This window comes from Myotis myotis, unplaced genomic scaffold, assembly GCF_014108235.1.
Source record: "Myotis myotis isolate mMyoMyo1 unplaced genomic scaffold, mMyoMyo1.p scaffold_m19_p_19, whole genome shotgun sequence".
Lineage (NCBI taxonomy): Eukaryota > Metazoa > Chordata > Mammalia > Chiroptera > Vespertilionidae > Myotis > Myotis myotis.
The window spans coordinates 7,439,525-7,459,656 of NW_023416323.1; the positions used below are offsets into that span (position 1 = coordinate 7,439,525).

Sequence of the window (20,132 nt, forward strand, 5' to 3'; positions counted from 1 at the left end):
AAAAGAAGGGGTGAGGGGCAACCCAGACCCTCAGAAGGCCCACAAGAAGGATGGGTAGGGGCGGACCTCGATCTCCTCGATGGTGTGGACGATGAACATGTCCTGGAGGTCCTCCATGGCACTCTCCATCCAGTTGTTGAAGGGGGCTGCCCGCTTGGCATATTCCAGGTGCAGCTGGTCAATGGTCTCCAGCTGCTTCTCTGTTTTCTGGTGTGTGGGGAGGGGCAGGGACAAAGGAGAGAGGTCAGTCAGCAAGCAGGAAGTGGTGAATGGTAGGGAGGGGTCCCTGGGTACACCAGGCTCCAGGGTGACATTGCCCCTCCTCACCTCCAAGGCTTCCCTGCGACTGTGGGTCAGAGAGCCAAGGGCATCCCACTGATCGCAAATCTTCTGGCACCGGGTGTTGACATTGTGGGAGTCATAGTAATCCAGCTCACTGTAGGCAGAACAAAGGGTGGTGAGACCTGGCAGGGCCATAACGGGTGGACCCGGATGCACCTGCCCCCTAAAGTCTTGGTACCAGGGGATATCAATGTTGAAGACTATTAGTCATCCACTACTCCTAGGACTTACGGCCTCCCAGGGTAGGAAGAATTCAGGAGTGGAGTTGGGGGAGGGGTAAAGGAGGGGCAGGGGCTTCCTCTTACTCTCTCTATGGGCTGCTAAGCTGTGATAAACTAAATGGGTGGGTGGGTGGATGGGGGCAGGTGTGGCCCTTGACCAAGCCTGTATGTGGATTGCTTTCCCACTTAAAGAAAGTCAAGAAGAGTACACTGGTTAGACAGCATGGGTTCCAGAGCTGAGTTCCCTACATCTGAACTCTGGCTCCATGATTTTATACTTGTGTGGCCCTGAGAGGGGACCCTGTTCTCTTGTTTGTTAAGTGGTGGTGGGGTTATCGCAGAGAGCATGTGAAGTGCTGAGAGCAGTCCTTGACACCCAACAGGTGAAAGTAATAACAGCTATTTATTAAAGGTTGTGTATTTATTTTAATGGGTATTAAAACACACACACACACACACACCAGCCCAGCCAGTGTGGCTCAGTGTTTGAGCGTGGACCTCTGAACCACGAGGTCCTGGTTTGATTCCCAGCCAGGGCAAATGCCCAGGTTGCAGGCTCAATCCCCAGTGTGGGGCGTGCAGGAGGCAGCCAATCAATGATTCTCTCTCATCATTGATGTTTCTATCTCTCCTTCTCTCCCCCTTCCCCTGTGAAATCAATACAAAAATAAATTAAACACACACACACACACCATATAAAACTAGCCTGCAATTTAGTTCTAAGCAATTGATAATTAAGAAAAAAGTAAGCCAATTAGGATACAGGTATTATTATTCAAATGATTTAGATTTTGAAAATCCTGGGCTGATAATCGTTACTGGTCCCCAGCCCTCCACATGCTCCCTGCCCCCCCTCCCCAAATCCCCTATCAGCCCCAGTATTCCCACCTCCTATGGTCCAGACACTTGGATACTCTTAGTAGCAAAGCGCTAGGGAACTGGTATACAGGAAAAATCTTGGTGGCCTGGTGAGGGGTGGAGAGCAGGGAACAACTCTGGGAAGGAATAGGACATAGGGACCAGATGATGGTGTCACCTGCTTGGATACAGGGGCAGAGGGGAGCAGGCAAGGCTAGTAGAGGGAATGGAGCAAGGCTATGCTCCAGAGCAGCGGTCGCCAACCTTTCGGACCTCACGGACCACGGGTTGGCAACTGCTGCTCCAGAGGACCAGGCAGCCTGGGCTCCGCTCCTGCCTTGACCACTTCCTAGCTAAGTGACCTTGGGCAAGGCCCTTGGCCTCTCTATGCCTCAGTCCTCCCTGTGTAACATGGGTGCCAGAAGACACCAACATTTAAGGCTATCCGTCACCCAGGCTGGGAGATTAAGTGAGCTGGTACAGATATGGCACCGAGTGCCCTTGGAGTTTCCATCACTGCCATTAATCAGGGCTCAACCAGGCTGTCCATCAGGGCTCATTCTGGCTGGCTCTCGGTCGTCTGAATCATCTTTCGGGGAGCCGACAGCACCCATTTCTCTCCTCCAGGGCTACTGTCCAGAAAGCTGCTTCAGGGACCGCCTGTTCCCTGGCTCAGGGTGATGGGTTTCACATGGCAGTTCCCAGTGCCTGAAAGCAGGCTGGCCTAGGATTTATTCAAAATGTTTCTTAGCAGCTTCCAGGGGCTCACTGGTCAACTAAGGAACCTACTCACGTGCCACCCTCCATGATCCCTGTAGACATCTGCGTCTGCGGCCTTGCTGTCCTTGGCCTGGTGTGCCAAGTGCAGGAGCTCTATCCTAGGAGAGTCTGCAGGACTCCTAGGGGAGGCCCCAGCAGGGACCCTGAATTCCAGTACGGAAAGGCCCCATAGGACTTCTGCCTCTGGTGAGCAAAAGGGGAACCCCCAAAAACTGGGCAATATGGAGCGAATGAGTCAGGGAATAAACTGGCCCTCCCCGGCAGGGGGGTGCACAGGGCATCACGCTGGCCCCAGCCATGTAGGAACACGCAGAACTCTGGGAATGACTGTAGAAAGGGCAGCTCTAGCTAAGGATCCTATTTTTGAACAGAGAGCTATTTTGGGAGCCCTGCTGCCCCTCCAGGGCCTATGGATTTTCCATGAAGTAATGGCCTGGGCCTCCCACCCCGAGTCCTCCCTGCTGATGGCCATTGCACTGGTGGAATAAGGCCCTCATTCACTGGCTCTGGAGATTCAGTGTACTAATTGTGTGCACAAGTTTATCTGACTGGGGCAGGAAAGGGAGGGCAAAGAACCCGGCTGCCTGGAAGGCCTTACAATAGTGTATTCTGAGCATGAGAGGAAAGGGGCAGAACAATGGACTCTCTGTGCACTCCATGCAGCCAAGTCCCTTGGGGAGGAGCAGGGATAGAGGTGGGGGCTGGGCTGCCCACCCTATCAAAGACCAGGGATCTCCTTGGTGTGGCAGGCAGGGAAGTGGAGCCCAGGGACCCCTAGAGCCTGAAGAATCAGGACAAGGTGTCAGAGCATCTAGATTCTGCTGTTTCTCATAAGACAAGAAATGACACAGACATCACCCCATAAGGCCCTGGCATCTGAAGGAGGGGTGAGGGTGGAGAGGACTGGGAGACCCTGCTCCAGGCACGGGGCAGCATAACCTTAGTTGCAGTCCACCACTGTTCTGGGTGTGGTGCTGGAGGGAAAGCAAGTGATGGGCTCATGAGCCCGTACTTACTTGAGCTCCTGGGCAATAGCTGCGATCTGCTCCACGCGGTCCTGATGTGCAGCCAGGTCGCTCTCGAAGGCCTCGTGCTTGCGGATGAGGGCTTTGATGTCCGACAGGGTGGCTGTCTCGTAGTCCCGATGCTTCAGCATGGCTTCCTTCCCTGGGGTGGGGCAGAAGCAGGAGACACGTAGACAACAATGCACCAAGAGTCCACCAGAGGCCTGTGCCACCAGGGGCAAGGAAATGAGGCAGACCAACATCCTATCTAGCTGAGAATGGTGCCATGAAGACTAGAAACTTCCAGAACCTTTTCCCTTGACCTTTCCAGGGATCTCTAAGACCAAATAAATCCTGAATGGAGCTGGGAGACACTGTGGTGTTGTGAGCCTGAGCCAGATATCCCAGTTCAACATGTGTGTTCTAAACTTAGTGTCCACTAGTGGTAGGAGACTGGAAGCCTGGACTGTTGTACCATCTGTAGAGGGCGATGATCTGGAGAAAAGACTGGGGTGCAGCCCATGCCTCAGCAGGGTAGAGGAAGGGGAAGTGTTTCAGTTAGGCTTCTTCTTGGAGCCCACCCCTCTGCCTGCTCCCTGGCACTTGGGGGCTGGCTCCCTTGGGTGGGGGGGGCGGTGGTCTTATCACATATCTATAGGCCCCATACTGTCCTAAGGACTTTGCATGTGCAGTGAGGCAGGGCCTGTCATTAGGCCTTTGAAGGAAGGGAGGAACACTGTTATTAGACCTGGAGCCTGGCTAATTATATGCCCCAGGACAGAAGCTCAAGTGGCCCTGAAGGCACAGTAAGGTACTGCAGAACTGGTGGAAATGTTAGCCTGGGAAGGGGCACTGCTTCGGGTAAGCCACTTTGGGTTGCCCCTAGAGTGGCAGCTCAGAGACCTCTCCTCAACGCAGCACCAGAGCATCTGACCAGCAGCTGCCCTCCAGGTGAAGCGGCTCAGAGCTGTGGGTCGGCAGGCAGTTTCTCTCAGCTATTCCCTCATCTGCGGGATGGAGCCCATGCCGGCGCCCGAAGCCTCAGTGAGGTGTTGCTCGAGAAGGGCAGGCACAGAGCCAGGACCACTGCAACCTCAGCCACCCCGAGGACAGGGCCTGGCATTGGCAGGCAGGAGGCAGCAGCCTGGGAGACTGACTCCACTGGCCCTGCCACCACAGGCCTGGGGTAGGACACGTAACCACAAAGGCAAGCTTGCAATTCCCTTCCCTAAATTGCTTTCTCCCAAGGGTGGGAACCCAAAATAGTAGGTTAGCACTTCTCTGCCTCAGCAGAGTTTCAGCACGGGCTGGCAAGGGGTGCACTGGACGACTGGACCACAGCCATGGCCACCTTGTATGCAGGCCAAGGGGCAGCCACGAAAGGGAATTGGGCTCATTTTTGTTTCTTTCCCCAAATAACCCAAGACCTGAGAAGCATTCACATCCCTATAGGCTGCGAGGGATGCTGAGAGGGGTCAGGAGGTGGGTTTGTCCTGTTTTGCATACTTGGTGGTACAGAGGCTTCAGGCTGCAGGTCTTGGGAATGAATGGGCAGGCCTGCCTGGGGGCTCGGGCTGATTCATGACACAGGCCCAGATATTAAAGTGCCTGTGCACCTGCCTGTGGGGAGGCAGGGGTGAGGTGAGGGCATGTGGAGGCCACCAAGCCAGTCAGTCCACCCTGGCACAAGATCAGGCCAACTTCCCCTGAATGCCTTCACATGCAGCCAGCCCCTGCATCACTCCTAGGAGAGGAATGCTCAGACCCACACCCCTGGGCATCAGGAGGCCATCTTCCCAGGGTTTCCTGGAGCCCAGGTAAGGGACTAGAGAGCTGATAACACGGACCAAGAGGCCCTAGAAGAGAAATGCAGAAGGATGACGCCCAGAGCCTGTTGAATGACATGCAAAATGTGGAGAATAACGGGAGGAAACAGCTCAGTCCAAGTGTGGGACACGGGTGCTGTAAAATCCACTTATGTGCACAAGGCCCTCTGATGTGAGAAATACCCAAACCTGCTGGCCTGTGAGTTTCCCAGGCAGGAACCTCACCTACCTGGGCAACTACTGAACACAGGGAAGAGGTTCAAGAGGTATTTGTGGAATGAATGAATGAACTAATGAAGCAAATGCTAACATCCTCTCCTCCAGGGTTGGGGTAGAGCCATGGGTGCCATTTCTTCAAAGCGTGAGGGAGGTGCCTATACCCCTGGCCCAGGCTTCTTGTTTGCCCCACCTTCTAGCATCTCCCTCTGCATTCTTTCCCTGGCGGAGGAGGTTAGGGTATTGCTCTGATCTGGCAGCTGCAGCTGGAGAACAGCCCAGGACTGAAGATCATGCAGAGTTTCGTGTTCCCATGCTGTTAGGGGGTGGGGCCTCTGGGTAGGTCTTAGCATCTGGCCAGTGTTGGGGCTGCCTGACAAACAGCTGGGAGGGGGACTAGAAGAGCTCCCCGAGGTTCAATGAGATCTATCTCATGGTGAACTATGGGTTTGGGAAGGATGAAAAACCACCACGAGCAATGCAAAAAATAGTGAAATCAGCTGGGCAGAGTGGTAGCAGTGGGCGACCCCGAGTTTGATAATAGCAGGAGGGCAGAGATACTCGGGAAGGAAGGAGGGGAGTCCTGTGGGTGGCGCTCGGCTTTCCTAGGCACCGGCTGTTTCCTGAAGGCTTTTAGGCCCCTGGTATCTGGAATCCCAGCCATGGTGTGGGTCCTGACGGAGGGCCAGAGGCATGATAGAATTCCACATCCTGAGCCAAGGGAACAGGCAGCTGCAGAGCCACCGAGAAACAGGAGGCCTGCCCTCACCGAGACCATTCTGCCCTCGGAGGCCATGAAGGCTGCCCTTTTGGAAAAAGCCATCCTGCAGAGGCCCAGGCCCCTTGGAAGGAAGCTCTGCCTGGCTGGCAGTCAGTGAGCACGCTCTGTGGCTCAGGAGGTGGCTCTAGGCCTTTGCCTTGAAGGACCATGTTCGGGACCACAGACCCATACAGTGTGAGGTCCTCAGTCACAAAGGGCGTGGAGAGCGAAGGCAGACTGTCTGCACACAGGCTGCCAGGGATGGGAGAACCTGTCCACCACTCCTGCAGAGTGGAAAGGAACAGGGTTATTTCCCTTCCGAATGACTGGCCTTGATGACCCAGGAAGGGGCCCACCTATAAGTAATTTCTGAGAGCAGATGGGAAATGCATCAAGAAAAGGAGGAGGGGTGTGTGAGAGAGAAGAAGAGAGGAGGGGAGGGGAGGGGAGAGCTGGGAGGATCATACCATCGGTCCAGGCCTCGTGGATGGAGGCTTTCTGCCGGAACTTCTCTGCGAGGTGGTCAAGCCGCTCTAGCCTGCGGATCTCATTCAGCAGCCACTCTTCGTAGCCCTTCTCGGCCTGCTCCAGGTGCTGCCAGCAGTTGTTGATATCCTGCAGGGCAGCAGAGGGCAGGGCTATCACAGGGGTAGGTCATCCAGGATGGCAATGCCTCCCTGAGGGATGCTGCAATGGGCTGATCATGTCTACCTCCTGCTTTGTTATATCTGTGTACCCAGACAGGACCCAACACATAGCAGGTGCAATCAGTTCTTCTGGATTAGATGCATAAATGAAAATGAATAAATGCCATGGATGGGGCGAAGGTGACTATTCAGGGAATACTGTCCCACCCTGAGAAGGGGTCTCAAGCCCTTGGTGGTGGTCCTAGATTTATGGCCGACTGGGTTCCCAAACTCAAACAATTCCACACAAACTGGTGTGGTTTGAGGATGGGTACAAAAATCTGGGGAGTGATGAGGGGAGGGGTGTGACAGTGGTGGTGGTGAAGTGTCAATGCAGCCCCACCCACCTCTGCACCAGAAAGGCTGTGCATTCTAGTTAAGAAAGACTATGCTGGCCAAACATCAGACTGGGGGTTGTCTGGCTCATCTGCACTCCTGCGTCCTGGCTCCCTCTGCCCCCAACCCCTGTCCTCACCGAGACCATCCTGCCCTCGGAAGGCATGAAGGCGGGCCGGTTGCTGAGGCGCAGCTTGGTCTGCAGAGTGTTGAAGTTGATCTCCAGTTGGCACTTCTCCTGCACCTTGGGCGGCTTGTGGACTCGCCGGTAGTCTCGGAAGTCCTCCAGCTTCTGCTGCATCTCCTGGATGGTCTTCTGGGGCACGCGGTCCTCCAGCCAGGGGATGGTGCGCCGGATCCACTCCAGAAGCTGTGGGCACACAAGCAGCCATGTGGCGGGACCACCCCTGGCTCACAGGCACATGGCATCCAGATCTCCGAGGGTTCTGTCTTGGGGAATCACCCCTGCTTTCCAGCGCCCCGTTGGGATCCCAGGGCAGAGAATTCTGGGAACGGGTGCCCCCTCAGAACCACTGTGCTGTTCACTGGTTACTTCCTGTTCATGCCTATGCTCTTGGTCTTACTTTTCCTCAGATCTAATCAGGGCCCCTCCTTGATGGTCTCCCTCATTTAGAGGGTCTCACTGCTTCCCTATTCACGGACTGTCAGCGCCTCAAGGGCAGGATCTGTAGCATGCCTGGCTCTCTCAGGGGCAGCCAGTGCCATGCCCAAGGCCTGGGACATAAAAAATTAGAATGTAAAATTTAAAAAGGTGACATGCATTTTTATGAGCTACTCATATCTTTGATGGAGTGAGGACAGGCCACAAAGAAGCAAACAAACTGTACATTCTAGAACAACCTCAGGAGAGTAAAATCAGTTATTATGCAGCGTAGATATGCTCAGAGGAGTGATTCCCAATGACAACTTCTGGCAAAATGAGAAAAGCAAGGATAAAGGTATCCTTGTGTTTATGTCTTGATGCATGATGCCAAACACCCTTTCTTGGGAAGGGCTGGGATCCTAAAATATATAACCTTTAACCTTTTCCTGGTGTTAGAAATAATGGTGATAACAGAGGTAGCTTTCTTTCTTTTTTTTTTTTTTTATAAATATCCCCTCAACTTGGCAAGATAAAAAGTCAGCCACCACAGGTCAGTTGTAAAAATCTTTTCCGAATTTTCCTGGTCTGTGAAATCTCAATGTCTTGTGAACCACTCACTGGTCTAGAAGAGAAGTCAAATTATTGCCCTTGGAAAGCTTACATGTTTTTTAATTTTTTTTTAATATGGAAATTTTTCCAAGTAAAGGACAGAATCCAGAAGAGATTTATTGGACACCCACCATCCCAACTGATGCTCCAGGTCAGGCTCTGGAGCAGAGCTGCCTGTGTTTAAACCCCAGCCCTCTCTCCTACCAGCCGTGTGACAGTGGACGTGTGCCTGACCCTTCCTGGGCCTCAGTCTCCTCACTTGGGAAAGGGGGTGATAGGGAGGGCAGATCCTCAGCCTGCAGTGCTGTTGCCCAGGACCTGCCATGACAACCACGGTCCTGGCCAGCACCGCATCAGCTCTCGGTCTCTCTATCCATGGGGAGGGTGTGGGAATGTTAACTCTTAAAATGCTCCCTAGATGATTCTAAAGCAATGCAGTGTTCAGAAAACTCTATCCTTGATTACCTGTGTTGGAACCCAAATTCCAGACCTCAGGAGCCAGCTAGCATGTTGATGTATCAGTTTGATGCTTAACCATGTGAAACTTACCTGAAAGGCCACATCACATAGTGGCTTGGGCAAACTCCACAGCCTGTAATCTTACCACCTTTTCTAAAAAGTCTCACTGCAATACCTGCTGTCCACTCTAAGTGTCACATGACCTTTGGTCAAGGGTAACAACGGTGACCCAATCTTTCAGCTCTGGTGGTATCACTGGGGGTAGGGTAAGTGGCACTTACGTCACTGGCCAGCCTCTCGTAATCTTCCATCAGGTGTTCATTTTCCTGATTGACAGCCAGCACCTTGCAGATCCGGTTGGCGGCTGTCTCAGCCTGGAACGGGGGAAGTACACAGTCAGGGCTGCCTGGGGGCTAGGGACCCTCCCCCCTGACAGGCATGTCCCTAGAAAGCTGGCTCATCCACAGCCCACACAGAACTCCCCAAGGAGGAAAGGAGAGAAGTGCAACTTCAGCAAGACGGCACCTTAGTGCCTATTTCCTGACAGCCCTTGCCGGTGTCTGCACAGCTTACTGCTCAGGCCCCTCAGCTTTGCTGGCCTGGACCCCGGGGGTGCTGAGAAGGGTTGGAAAGCCCTCCACGGTGGAGGAAATGGGTTAACAGACTCCCTAGTAGCCCACAAAGTGGAGGGTTGGGTGAAGCTGGGTGGGGTCCTCCACTAGGTCAAACCCTGGATGAAGTCTCCCCTTGGGTGGGAAGGTAGGCTGCAGCACGGCTGAGTGCTAGAGAGCTGTAGGGTAAAGGGTGGGGATGCTGGTGCCCCCCAGAGAAGCCCAGTGGTCAGTGCACAGGCAGAACACACTAGGCCCCTTTCTAATCCTCCCCTTGATGGCTCACTGGGCCAAAGTCACCATCCACAGGGCAGAAGGGAGCGAGGGGTTCACAGAGTAGGGAGTGGTGGAGACAGTGACTACTCTGCCTAGAACACAGGACACTGCCCTGTGCTGGCCTGCTGAGGGGAGATGCGAGGAGTGGAGGAGGGGGGAGGGGTTCCACACAAGAGAGGAGAGACCAGGTACCTTTCAGGAAGCACAGAAAGGGTCCAAGAGGAAGAGTTGAAACGGCAACAGAACAGGAACAGAAATAGTGAGGAGGGTCTACAGAGTGGTGGGGAAGGAAAACAGAGAGGCTTGGGGATGGCTCCAGACCTGGCTAACTACAGGCACTGATGCCCGGCCTCTCCCTCCACACACTGCTTCTGGGACAAGCAGACAGGTGAGTGGGGGACCAGCCAAGGTTGGTGTGCGAACACACACACACACACACACCCTGCATCATGCTGCAGGATACTTGCCAATGGCTCCAGGCAGTGCTCCTCAGAGATGAGGTTCACAAGGGTTTGGCCAGTGAACACCCGGCCCAAAGGAAGTGCAAGAAGCAGAGCAAAGGTTGCAGCTTTCAGGGCAGTCATGGAGGTTAGTCCCTGACCGCTCACTTGGAAGAGACAATGATACCCCAAGCTGAAACCCTCTCCTGTGCAGACCCACAAAGATGGGGGCTGCTGGTCACGGTTTCACTGTCCAATTCCTGGCATCCAGCTCAGAGTTCAGTGTCTTAGGTAGTCGGGTTGATGAATGAATGAGTGAACAAGGAGTAAATGCTTTAGCCTGGGGATCAGCTTGAATTTATAAAACAAAAAGAACCCTAGAGAGCACTCTTTTAAGAGATGGGATTGGTGAACACACAATATAATATACAGATGATATAACAGAGAATTGTGCAACTGAAGCCTATATAATTTTATTAACCAATGTCACCCCAATAAATTCAACAAAAAGAGAGAGATGTGCTTAAGTCTACAGGGAAAGGACAGCAGCAATAATAAAAAGTATTCTATGGCTGGCCTGAGAAGCAGACACAAGCTGGGGGAACCCGAACTTGGGCTAGAGAAGCCTGGGTCCTGCAATGCCTTAGTGAACGGCAGCTCCAAGGGCCAGGCCTTTATTTCTTCCCTTACAAGAGCAGTTTGGCTACCTCAAAATGGCCAGGTGCTCTGACCTGGGCCTTCCTGTCAGTGTCCACTCCCACAAATCCCTCCAAGTCTCCTGTTCCCCACTACATGGAGGTTAGCTCTAAGCACAGGAGGGTAGCCAGGGCAGAAGAGAAAGCACTCTTGCAAGGGCAATGTGGTGGGCAGGGAGGCTGGCATGGGGCCCGCAGAAGGGAGTCCAATGGCATACATGCTATTAGTTGGGGTTTGTGGCAATGAATCGTCCACTGCTATCCACCCCTGCCCCACCCTGCCTTCCCACTAAGGCGGGGGTCCCTTCCACTCCCCTGCCTACGCTCTCCCACAGAACACTCCAAACACAAGCTCCCACCACATGTGGGGTAGGTGGCAGGAGGCTAGGAACATGGCTCTCTGGCACAGGGCTGGGAGGAACCACAGTGGGCAGGGACAAGGCTGCTCCAACTACCTGACCATGTACCAGGAACAGTCATTTCATCCTCAGAACAACCCTGTGAAACAGGTACTAGTACAATCCCATTTTACAGATGGGAGAACTGAGGTGAAATGACCTATCCAAGGTCATACTGCTAAGAGGTTGCAGAGCCCAGGCAGGGCAAACTAGCACAGGGAGCACCTGCTTGACCTGGACTCTGAAGGTAGTCCACAAGAGGCAGCAGACGCAGTCCATGTCCTATGACGCCCTACTCACTCTGAACTTAAATTTCCTCTTTTAATTGAGGATAACAGCACCCCCTGCCACATAAGGGGTGTGTAGGGACCAAGAGTGTGTGTCTAGCATGTAGTAAGTGCTCAATAAACCAAAGCTAGTTTCTTTTTCTCCTCCCTGCCCACTTGCAATTGGTGACACAAACTCAGGTCACTGGGAGTAGCTGCCCACAAGCAGAGACAGGAGGCAAGCAAAGGGGACAGAGGTGCCCAGGCCTCCATGTGGGACTCTCCTCAGGGGCAGCATGAGATCAGCCAGGCTCAGGGAGAACTGCCACTGGGAACACTTGTGACTGCTCTGCCTGTGGCAGCACGGCTGCTTCAGACAGGGGCCCCGAGAGCTGGGTCAACAGGAGCAGGCTCAGAGAACAGTCCAACCTGTTCAGGCCGAGCCTTTCCTGGACCATTTGGGAGGGGAAGGGGCCGCAGAGAGGGGCAGAAAAGCCAGTTCTCTCCGGTGAAAGGGCAGAGCCAGTGCACCAGGCAGGGGACCTAGTGTGGATCATGACCAGAGAGAAGCAGGGGCAACCGAGTGGTCAGGAGCACGGGTCCAAACTGCGGCTCTGCTAAACTTAATGTGACGCAGGGACTCGACTGCCATTTCTGAGACACTGGGACGCTACCACCCATCTCCCTGGGCAGGCTGTATCCACAGAGAGAATATCTGTGTTGCGTCAGCACTGGACCAGCGCCAGCTACGGGATGACACTGAAGCCCATGGTCACAATAAACCTGCTTAACCGGGTCAGTCCTCAGCCTGGCCAACCACAGATGGATGGTGAGGACAGGAGGAGGGCAAGGGCAAGCCTCTAGGCACAGCAGCCAGGTGTGCTCCCACCCCAGCTCACCTTTTGAGCCCCCGAGAAAGCGTGGTAGAAGCAGGACACGTAAGTCATGATGGCTTTCTCATCTGGCCTCAGAGTGCCTACAATATCTGCGCAGAGAGAGAAAGAGAGAGAAGCAGGAGAGAGTGAAAGATGCAGGGAGGGCAGCCGGGACAGGGCCCGAGGCTCATGCAGGAGGAATAGCGCTTGCTCTGGACTGGAAGCCAAACCCTGGCTCTGGCTATGCGGGCCATTTGTTCAGGTTTTGGTGAGGGAAGGGGGTGGATTCCTCTTCTAACCAGGCCTGGATTTGTGACACTAGCCATTGGGGCTGGAGGGGTTAAACCCTAACTGACCTTTCTGAAAATGTAAGATCATTTCTGCCACCTCAACATAAACCACTTAACAGTTTCCTGGGGCCCTAGAATAAAACCTAAATTATTTTTTTTAAATAATGATTTTATTTTTTTATATATTTTTTATTGATTTTAGAGAGGAAGGGAGAAGAGATAGAAACACCAATGAGAGAGAATCATTGATCGGTTGCCTCCTGTACGCCCCCTACTAGGGATCGAGCCTGCAGGCATGTGCCCTTGGCTGGAATCAAACCTGGGACCCTTCAGTCCACAGGCCAATGCTCTATCCACTGAGCTAAACCAGCCAGGGCTAAAACCTAAATTCTTGATCTCAGACTACAGTAGTCCTACATAGCCTGGCTCTGCACCTGCACCTCGCTTACTCTTCTCCAGCCATTCCTTGAATAAGCCACGCTTATTGCTGCCTCACAGCCTTTGTACTTGCTCTACCCTCTGCCTGGAATGCTTTTCCTACAGATCTGCATATGACAGCTCCTGCTCATCACTCCAAGTGCTGTTCATGTCACCCCCCGGAGGCTTCCCATGATGGCCCCAGCTAAAGCAGCCCTTGGGCTTCTCTGTCCCACCACCCTGTCCCATGTTCTCTGCTGTGCTTATCACATGAAATTACTTGATCTGTGAATATGCCTATTGTCTGCCTCACCCACTAGAATGGAAATTCCATGAAAGCAGAGACCCTGCTTGACTGTCACCACCATATGAGAGTATGGTGCCTAGTACAGAACCTGGCACAGACTGGGCACTCAATAGACAGTGTGAGCAAAGGGTGGCAGCAATGCCAAGGAGCTGGGGTATGGCTTCTAGTCGGAAAGGCCACTGCCGTCTGCAAGAGAAATGAGGTGAGCATGGGAGGCGAGAGGCAGCAGTGGCATTGGGCAGTGGCAGCGAGGTGGGCCTGCCTGGCCCTGCCCGGTACCTTCTGCGCTCCCGAAAAGGCATGGTAGAAGCTGGACACATAGGTCATTATGGCCTTCTCGTCGGGCCGAGCCGTGTTCACGATGTCTGCAAGTGAATGACAAGGGTTAAACTGCCCACGTAGCGGTGGGGGGAAGGGATGGTCACTCACCAGGATCCAAAGGCTCCCAAGACCACAGACATCCCAGGAGAAGGACCCTTACAGCTGATTCAGTGACCCCTGGTGACTCTGGTAGGCTTAGCCACACCCTCAGCCCCTCCATCCCTAAGGTCTTTAGAAAGGCCACAGCTGTGGGAACTGGATTAAAATGAGGCCACTTCCTCTCTCTGAGAATGGTCTCAAGGGGCTTCTGGATAGTCAACCCCCAAGGGCCACCAGAGGCCAGAGGCATGGATCCTGGCTGGGTGGTGCATGGCTGGGAAATGGAGAAAAGCCAGAAAAGGAAAACACAAACCACTCCAAACGGGTGGGCTCTGGACTCCAAACCACAGCAGGCAGGGTAGGTAGAAGCCTTGCTTATTCAGAGGAGCGAGCCCTCCCTGGCCACCTTGCTCCCTGCCTTCCCCCAGGTGTGGGACTGGGTCAGGCAGGGCTATGGCAGCCCCCAGAGTCAATCCTCCTCAAGCTCCCCCTTCCCCACTCCTCACCCTGCTCTATCCCTGAGCATGTCTGGCCTGAGCAGGCTGCTCCTGCTTTGGTTCCCCTGGAGACACACTGTCCCGGGTTCACCCAGATTCTCAGCCATTCTCACTGGCTCTGCCAGTTGTCTGAAGTTATCATAAGACACACACGAAACAATGTGTTGACTGAACAAAAGGGATGTACATACCCTCTGCATCCAACATTTTGGGGATGTCTAGGTATTTCTCTGCCACTTCAAAGGCATTGTTCAGGTTGGTGACTGGGTCGTCCTGGGGAGAGGGAAAGGAGAAAAGGAGAAAAGGAGGAAGAACTCAGTCAGGGGCAGGATCCAGAAACAAAAGGGACCCATGGCTGGCCTACAAGGAAGGGATCTGGGGAGGGGTTAGGACTGGAAAGGGTACTTTTTAGGCAGTTCTCAGCCACCTGTGCTGCTGGCAGGGTGAGGAGGCCACCTGGATAGTCAATTCCGACCCAAAGGGACGCCTCTGGAAATCCTGCTGGACAAACTAGGGACCTTTTCTCCAGAAAAAAATGTGCTCTACTATCCAGACCCCAGATTAAGCTCCCTGTCCTGAACCCCTGATAGTTAGTTGGCCAGACTTGAGACAGCCCTGGGTTGGGGGCTGGGGGAAGCAAATTGAGAATCTCTACATTCCAACCCCTCTGAACCATCCCTTTATGCTGTCTCCCACTGCTACGGGATTAAAGCCCACTTGACTTGGACCCTTCTTCACGTGTCTTTACTGCTTTCCAGCTAGAGCCTAATTCCATTACTCACTGTGGCTTGAACGGGCTCAATGAGGCCCATGCCCCCTCCACCTGGAATGCCTGCTCTCTGGCTCTAGGCTGGCCCTCCTCCACGGGCCTTTCCCAATCATGACAGCCCGAGTGTGCCATCCTCCCCCTGTAGTATTGTCGGGCCCTATCTCCTCCCCACCCCATTCAGCCTGAGCACCTGTGCATGGCCTCATGTGGCTGGCTTGCTCTGGATACATTGTCCTGCCTTCCCCACAAGGCTGGGGAACTCCTAAGGCAGGGCCTGGGGCTTACAGGGTCACAAGCTTTGTACAGACAAAGTAGAACAGGACCCTGCCAGGAAATGTCTGCCAGCAGTGATGGTTTGGAATGTCTTACCCCTCCTCCCCATGGACAGAGAGGGAATGCTTCCAGAATCCAGAAGTTAAGGAAGGGGAGCTAGAAGACATGGTTGGTCAGGCCCTAAAATAACCCTGATGGTTACAATGCTCATGGAAGGAGAAGGGGACAGTCTCTGAGGGGAGCAAGGGAGGTGAGAACTGAGCCAGGGGGTCCGGTGACAGTTGGCACTAGGCTCTCCAGCCTGCCCATCTGATCACAGAATCCAGCTTTGAATACCAGCGATAGATGGACTTGGGGGACGTGATCCAGCGTTAGGGTCAGACACAGGTTATCTGTGGACTGTTGAGGGGAACACAAGATGCATACCTTTCTCAGCTTGTCATACTCGATGAGCTCAGGCCTGTGCCGGTGGATCAGGGCATTAAAGGCAAGACCGTCCTTCCAGCTGGGGGTGGAAAGGCCAAGGTTATGAGGGTGTCCATGCACTGTAATGGGAGTTCAGAAAGGTCCCGGGTACCCATAGCAACGATCAATTCCCATTTATTGAGGTGGTTTAGTGTGTGTGCCAGGCTCTGCCGGGAGATGGTATGGCTATGACCTTGACTGCTGGAGCTGAGAGTTACAGGGTCAAATCCCAGCTCTTCTACTTAATATTAGCGTGACTATGGGCAAGTCCTACAATTGCTACCCATTTCCATGTCTGTAAAATGGGGATAATAACAGTGGCTGCTTCATGAAGGTTGTCATGAGGATTAAATAAGTATATATGGAAACACTTAGACCAGGGCCTGACATGTGTACATGCAAGGCTCCAATGAATTGGACAGGCCCAATGAGGGGAGACGGCCTACCGCGGAAGGCCGGTGCCTGTGCTGTGTGACCTCCGCACCCTGGCTGACATGGCCCACAGGCTGGCTAAATGCCAGGATGTGGCTGGCATGAGGGCCTTTGCGAGGCAAAATGACAACTGGTCACAAGCTAGGCTGGTCACATGTTTCTTCCTGGGACCCTCTAAGGGCTGGTTCCTTGTAGGGTCAAGCTTAATGACACTTCCTCGGGAAGGCCACTCCTGACCAAGGTGCTCTCCCAGTTACTTTCTATCACCTCACTCTATTGTGTGGTCCTAGTTTATATAGCACTTCTCACTACCTGAAATTGTGTTGGTTTAGTTGCACCTTTGTCAGCTCGGGGTCCCCTCTGCTGCAGTGTAACTTTCCAAGGGTAGGGAATCATTCTGGTCCTGCTGGATCCCCACTCTCGGCAAGTACTAGGCATTGCATAGCTATTTACCAGTCCGATATAATAAAAGCCTAATATGCTAACTGTCCAGTCATCTGGTCGTCCGTTCAAAGTGTAATATGCTAATGATATGCTAAGGCCGCTCAACCACTGGCTATGATGTGCACTGACCACCAGGGGGCAGGCACTCCAACTGGCAGGTTAGCTTGCTGCTGGGGTCCGACTGAGCGACATGGGCTGGACATGCCCTGGAGCCCTCCTGTGGTCCCTCCCCGGCTGGCCAACCTCCTATGTCCCTCCCCAGCTCCAATGGGGTCCCTCAGCCTGACCTGCGCCCTCTCGCAATCCGGGACCCCTTGGGGGATGTTGGTTTCAGCCTGATCCCTCTGGCAGGCTGAGGGACCCCGTTGATGCATGAATTAATGCACCGGGCCTCTAGTTGAAAAAAATAAATGAACAAGAAGTACAGAGAGGACCAGTGAGTTGGTGGCAGGAAAAGGAAGGAGACACACAGAGGAGCTTAAGGGCAGGACCGTTTGCTATTAGTAGCAGAGTACAATGGAAAGGTCCCCAACCTCTAATGCTGGGGCTCTGGAGAGACTGGGGGCACAGAAGAACCTCTGTGGATTCTCTGAGGCCCCATTCTTCATTCCTATGTGTGCTCTCTCCTTTGTCTATCCACCCTGGGAGGACACCAAAGGCTCAGAGGGTACAATCACAGGGCCAAACTGGACCTGACCTCAGGACCACCCTGCCCCCGGTCACACTGGATCTCAAGTGATGCTGACCATGTTTGCCTGTGTCCTGGCAACTGTGGACACGTCTCCTTTTCTTCTCACACAAGGGAGAGCAGGTTCATCAGAGGGCTGACTGGGTTTTGTTCACTAGAATGGACAAAGTGTGTTTTCCCAAACACTCAATTCACGAGCATCTCTAGGGATGGGTTTCTCTTGAGAGGTCAAAATCAAAAAAAGAGCTTTGTTGTTGCTTTAGAGAATCACTTTGCTTGTGGAGGAAGAAGAGTCATAAGGCTGGCCATAGAACCGGCCTTTAAAGCCTTCAGCCCAGGACGGTGAGGCAACTGCCACTGTCGGCCTCACCACCACCACCTCTCCTCCCCCTCCCCCTCCTCCTCAGAGAGGACACAGGGACCTTACAAGGAGCTCACAGGAGTCAGTGTCAGGAGAAGGGACTCCTGGAGGGCTGGCAACTGACAGATCATGAGGAACGCACAGGAAAAGAAGGCAGGTGGGAGGATAGTGCCTCAGGTCCCAGGAAGAAGCAAGGGAATGAGTAGGGCTTCGGGGCTGCCAGCGCTCACCTGATGTGGAAGTTCTGCACATTGACATTCTTGTATGGAGCTGTCTTTCTCTGGCACCAGAGGAGGAGCCCTTCCTTGGCAGAGGTCTCTGCAAAACACACAAAGACACTGAGCACTGGTTCAGACAAAATCATTCTTCTTGTTCAAGCAGAACCTGAGGGACAGGCCACCAGACAAAGCAGCAGCAGCAGTGACGGTAGCAACAGCCCCTTCCATTCCAGACACGGGCAGGCCTCTGCTGATCCTAACCACCGATCAGCACACATGGCCCCAAGAAGTAACTCACTCAGGGTCACCCCAGGAAATGGCAGTGACACAATAATGTCAAGGTCTGAACCTGTGCCATGTTTCAGACCACAAGGCCTGTGCCTTTTACTGCCAGGATACATCATCAAAGAAGCCTTTGATCCTGGCCTCGGCCTCTCCTTGAACAAAGTGAAGAGTCGGTGATGGCCTGGACTGATTCCAGATCCACAGAGGCAAAAGTCGGAGAGTGGAAACAGGTAGGCACTGACGCTCAGGGGAACCAGGCCAGGCCTGACTCTGACTAATGTCTATATGACTCAGATTCCTCGGCTGTAAATTGGAGCTGATCATGCCATCTTCATGAGGGTGATGTGAGGGTCCACCGAGACAGAGGCTGTGAAAGCAAAGTACTCTGGGTGGATACCAGAGTTGGGTGGCTTCGAGGGGGATCCCTTCACCTACAGCCTGGGCCAGAATCTCCACTAACCACCCCTGCACATGGCCAGGCCCTGGAAGTGACACTGGGAAACAGGGATGAGCCTTGAAGCATGAAAACAAAATGCCCGAAATCCTAATCTAACTCTCCCAACTCAGGTGGAACCTGGGTAGGGAGAAAGTGGTTTTGGCTATCAGTAGGACTCTTGGCTCTTACCTTCCACCGAGATGTCCTGGATGGCGAACCTGAGGATGATGGTCCAAATCATCCCCAGCGTCATCTTTGCGTTGCCATCCACGATCTCTGTGTGCAGGGAGGGGGCAAAGGGCGAGAAGGTTGTTAAACCAGACTGAGAGCCCCCTATCCCCAGGGCAGCCTTCCCAACCCACTTAAAGTTAGCTGCCCAGGCCTACCCTCCACCACTCTCACTAGAGATGTCCCCTGAACACTCTGGGAAGCACAGTCCAAAAGCCTCTAAACATATGTGTCCTTGGCCATGCAAGCCTCTTTCCCTCATGCCAGCTCATTCTCTCTCTCTTTTTTCTTTTTAATATATTTTTATTGCTTTCAGAGAGGAAGGGAGAGGGAGAGATAGAAACATCAATGATGAGAGAGAATCATTGATTAGCTGCCTCCTGCATGCCCCCGACCGGGGATCGAGCCCACAACCCAGGCATGTGCCCTTGACTGGAATCGAACCCGGGACCCTTCAGTCTGCAGGCCGCTGCTCTTTCCACTGAGCAAAACCAGCCAGGGCTCCCTTGACCCAGCTTAAAGACTGCTCCTCCCCGAAGCTTGCTCCCAGCCCTCTGTTGACACCTCCATCAGGCTTTATGGACACGTCTCCCCACTAGTAGGTACATGTTGCACTACTGTTTGTTGAGAACCTGTCCACTTCCTTCCAAGCCCAATGCTGCCACCTTTGCCCAAGCCAGTGTTGTCTCCTCCAGAGCTTGATGCACTGTGCCCTACACCAGCCCCTGCAATCCACCTCCACACAGCAGCTAGGATGGTCCCTTTAAAAACTGCATCAGATTTGTGTCACTCACCTACACCTCAAACGAAGCCCGTGTTCTGAGGCCCAGCTTACAAGGCCTGCCCTGGGTGACCTTGCCCTTCCCCTTCCCCAGCACTCTTTAGCTGTGTGCTTTTGGCAAGCCAGGCTCCTTTTTGCTTTAAGGACCTCACACCTTCTGCCCATCAATAAAAATGCATCCCTCAACCCCCTTTCTCAGATGCTAGTCATTCTTATCCTGTCAGCCGCTGCTTATTGTCACCTCTTCAAAACGGCTTCCCTGAACACGTCTAAAGGTGCTCCCTGCACCCATCCCAGGGCTCCTCTCCCCACCACCTTGCTCTTCCCCTCATACTGATTGCCAATTGGAACCATGTATTTCTTGGTTGGTTTACTTGTTCATTGTCTGCCTTTGTGACCACTGCATCCCCAGCACCTGGCCCTGGCCCTGGCCCTTGAGAAAGATATGATGTTTTTGAAGGAAGAGGAAAGTAGGGACACAGAACCCAAAAACCAACTTCTCTCTGAGACGTCTGGGAGTGAGAGAGAAGGGTCTGGACCACACATTCTTTAGCTTCAG

General features: G+C 53.5%; 1 protein-coding gene across 2 annotated transcripts in view; it reads right to left on the reverse strand.

Moving 5' to 3' along the window:
- ACTN4 (actinin alpha 4) overlaps positions 1-20,132 on the reverse strand; it is a 76,355-nt gene that overhangs the window by 6,075 nt on the left and 50,148 nt on the right. The window contains exons 4-14 of one of the 2 annotated variants that reach the window (XM_036346305.1): positions 18,754-18,840; positions 17,856-17,943; positions 15,662-15,740; positions 14,385-14,466; positions 12,287-12,372; positions 8,983-9,075; positions 7,169-7,399; positions 6,475-6,622; positions 3,218-3,368; positions 328-436; positions 67-207 (exon numbers count right to left, since the gene is read on the reverse strand). In XM_036346305.1, the coding sequence (XP_036202198.1) occupies positions 67-207; positions 328-436; positions 3,218-3,368; positions 6,475-6,622; positions 7,169-7,399; positions 8,983-9,075; positions 12,287-12,372; positions 14,385-14,466; positions 15,662-15,740; positions 17,856-17,943; positions 18,754-18,840 (1,295 nt within the window). Of the gene's footprint in view, positions 1-66; positions 208-327; positions 437-3,217; positions 3,369-6,474; positions 6,623-7,168; positions 7,400-8,982; positions 9,076-12,286; positions 12,373-13,555; positions 13,642-14,384; positions 14,467-15,661; positions 15,741-17,855; positions 17,944-18,753; positions 18,841-20,132 lie in introns of both variants that reach the window. The other variant, XM_036346304.1, reaches the window with a different exon arrangement.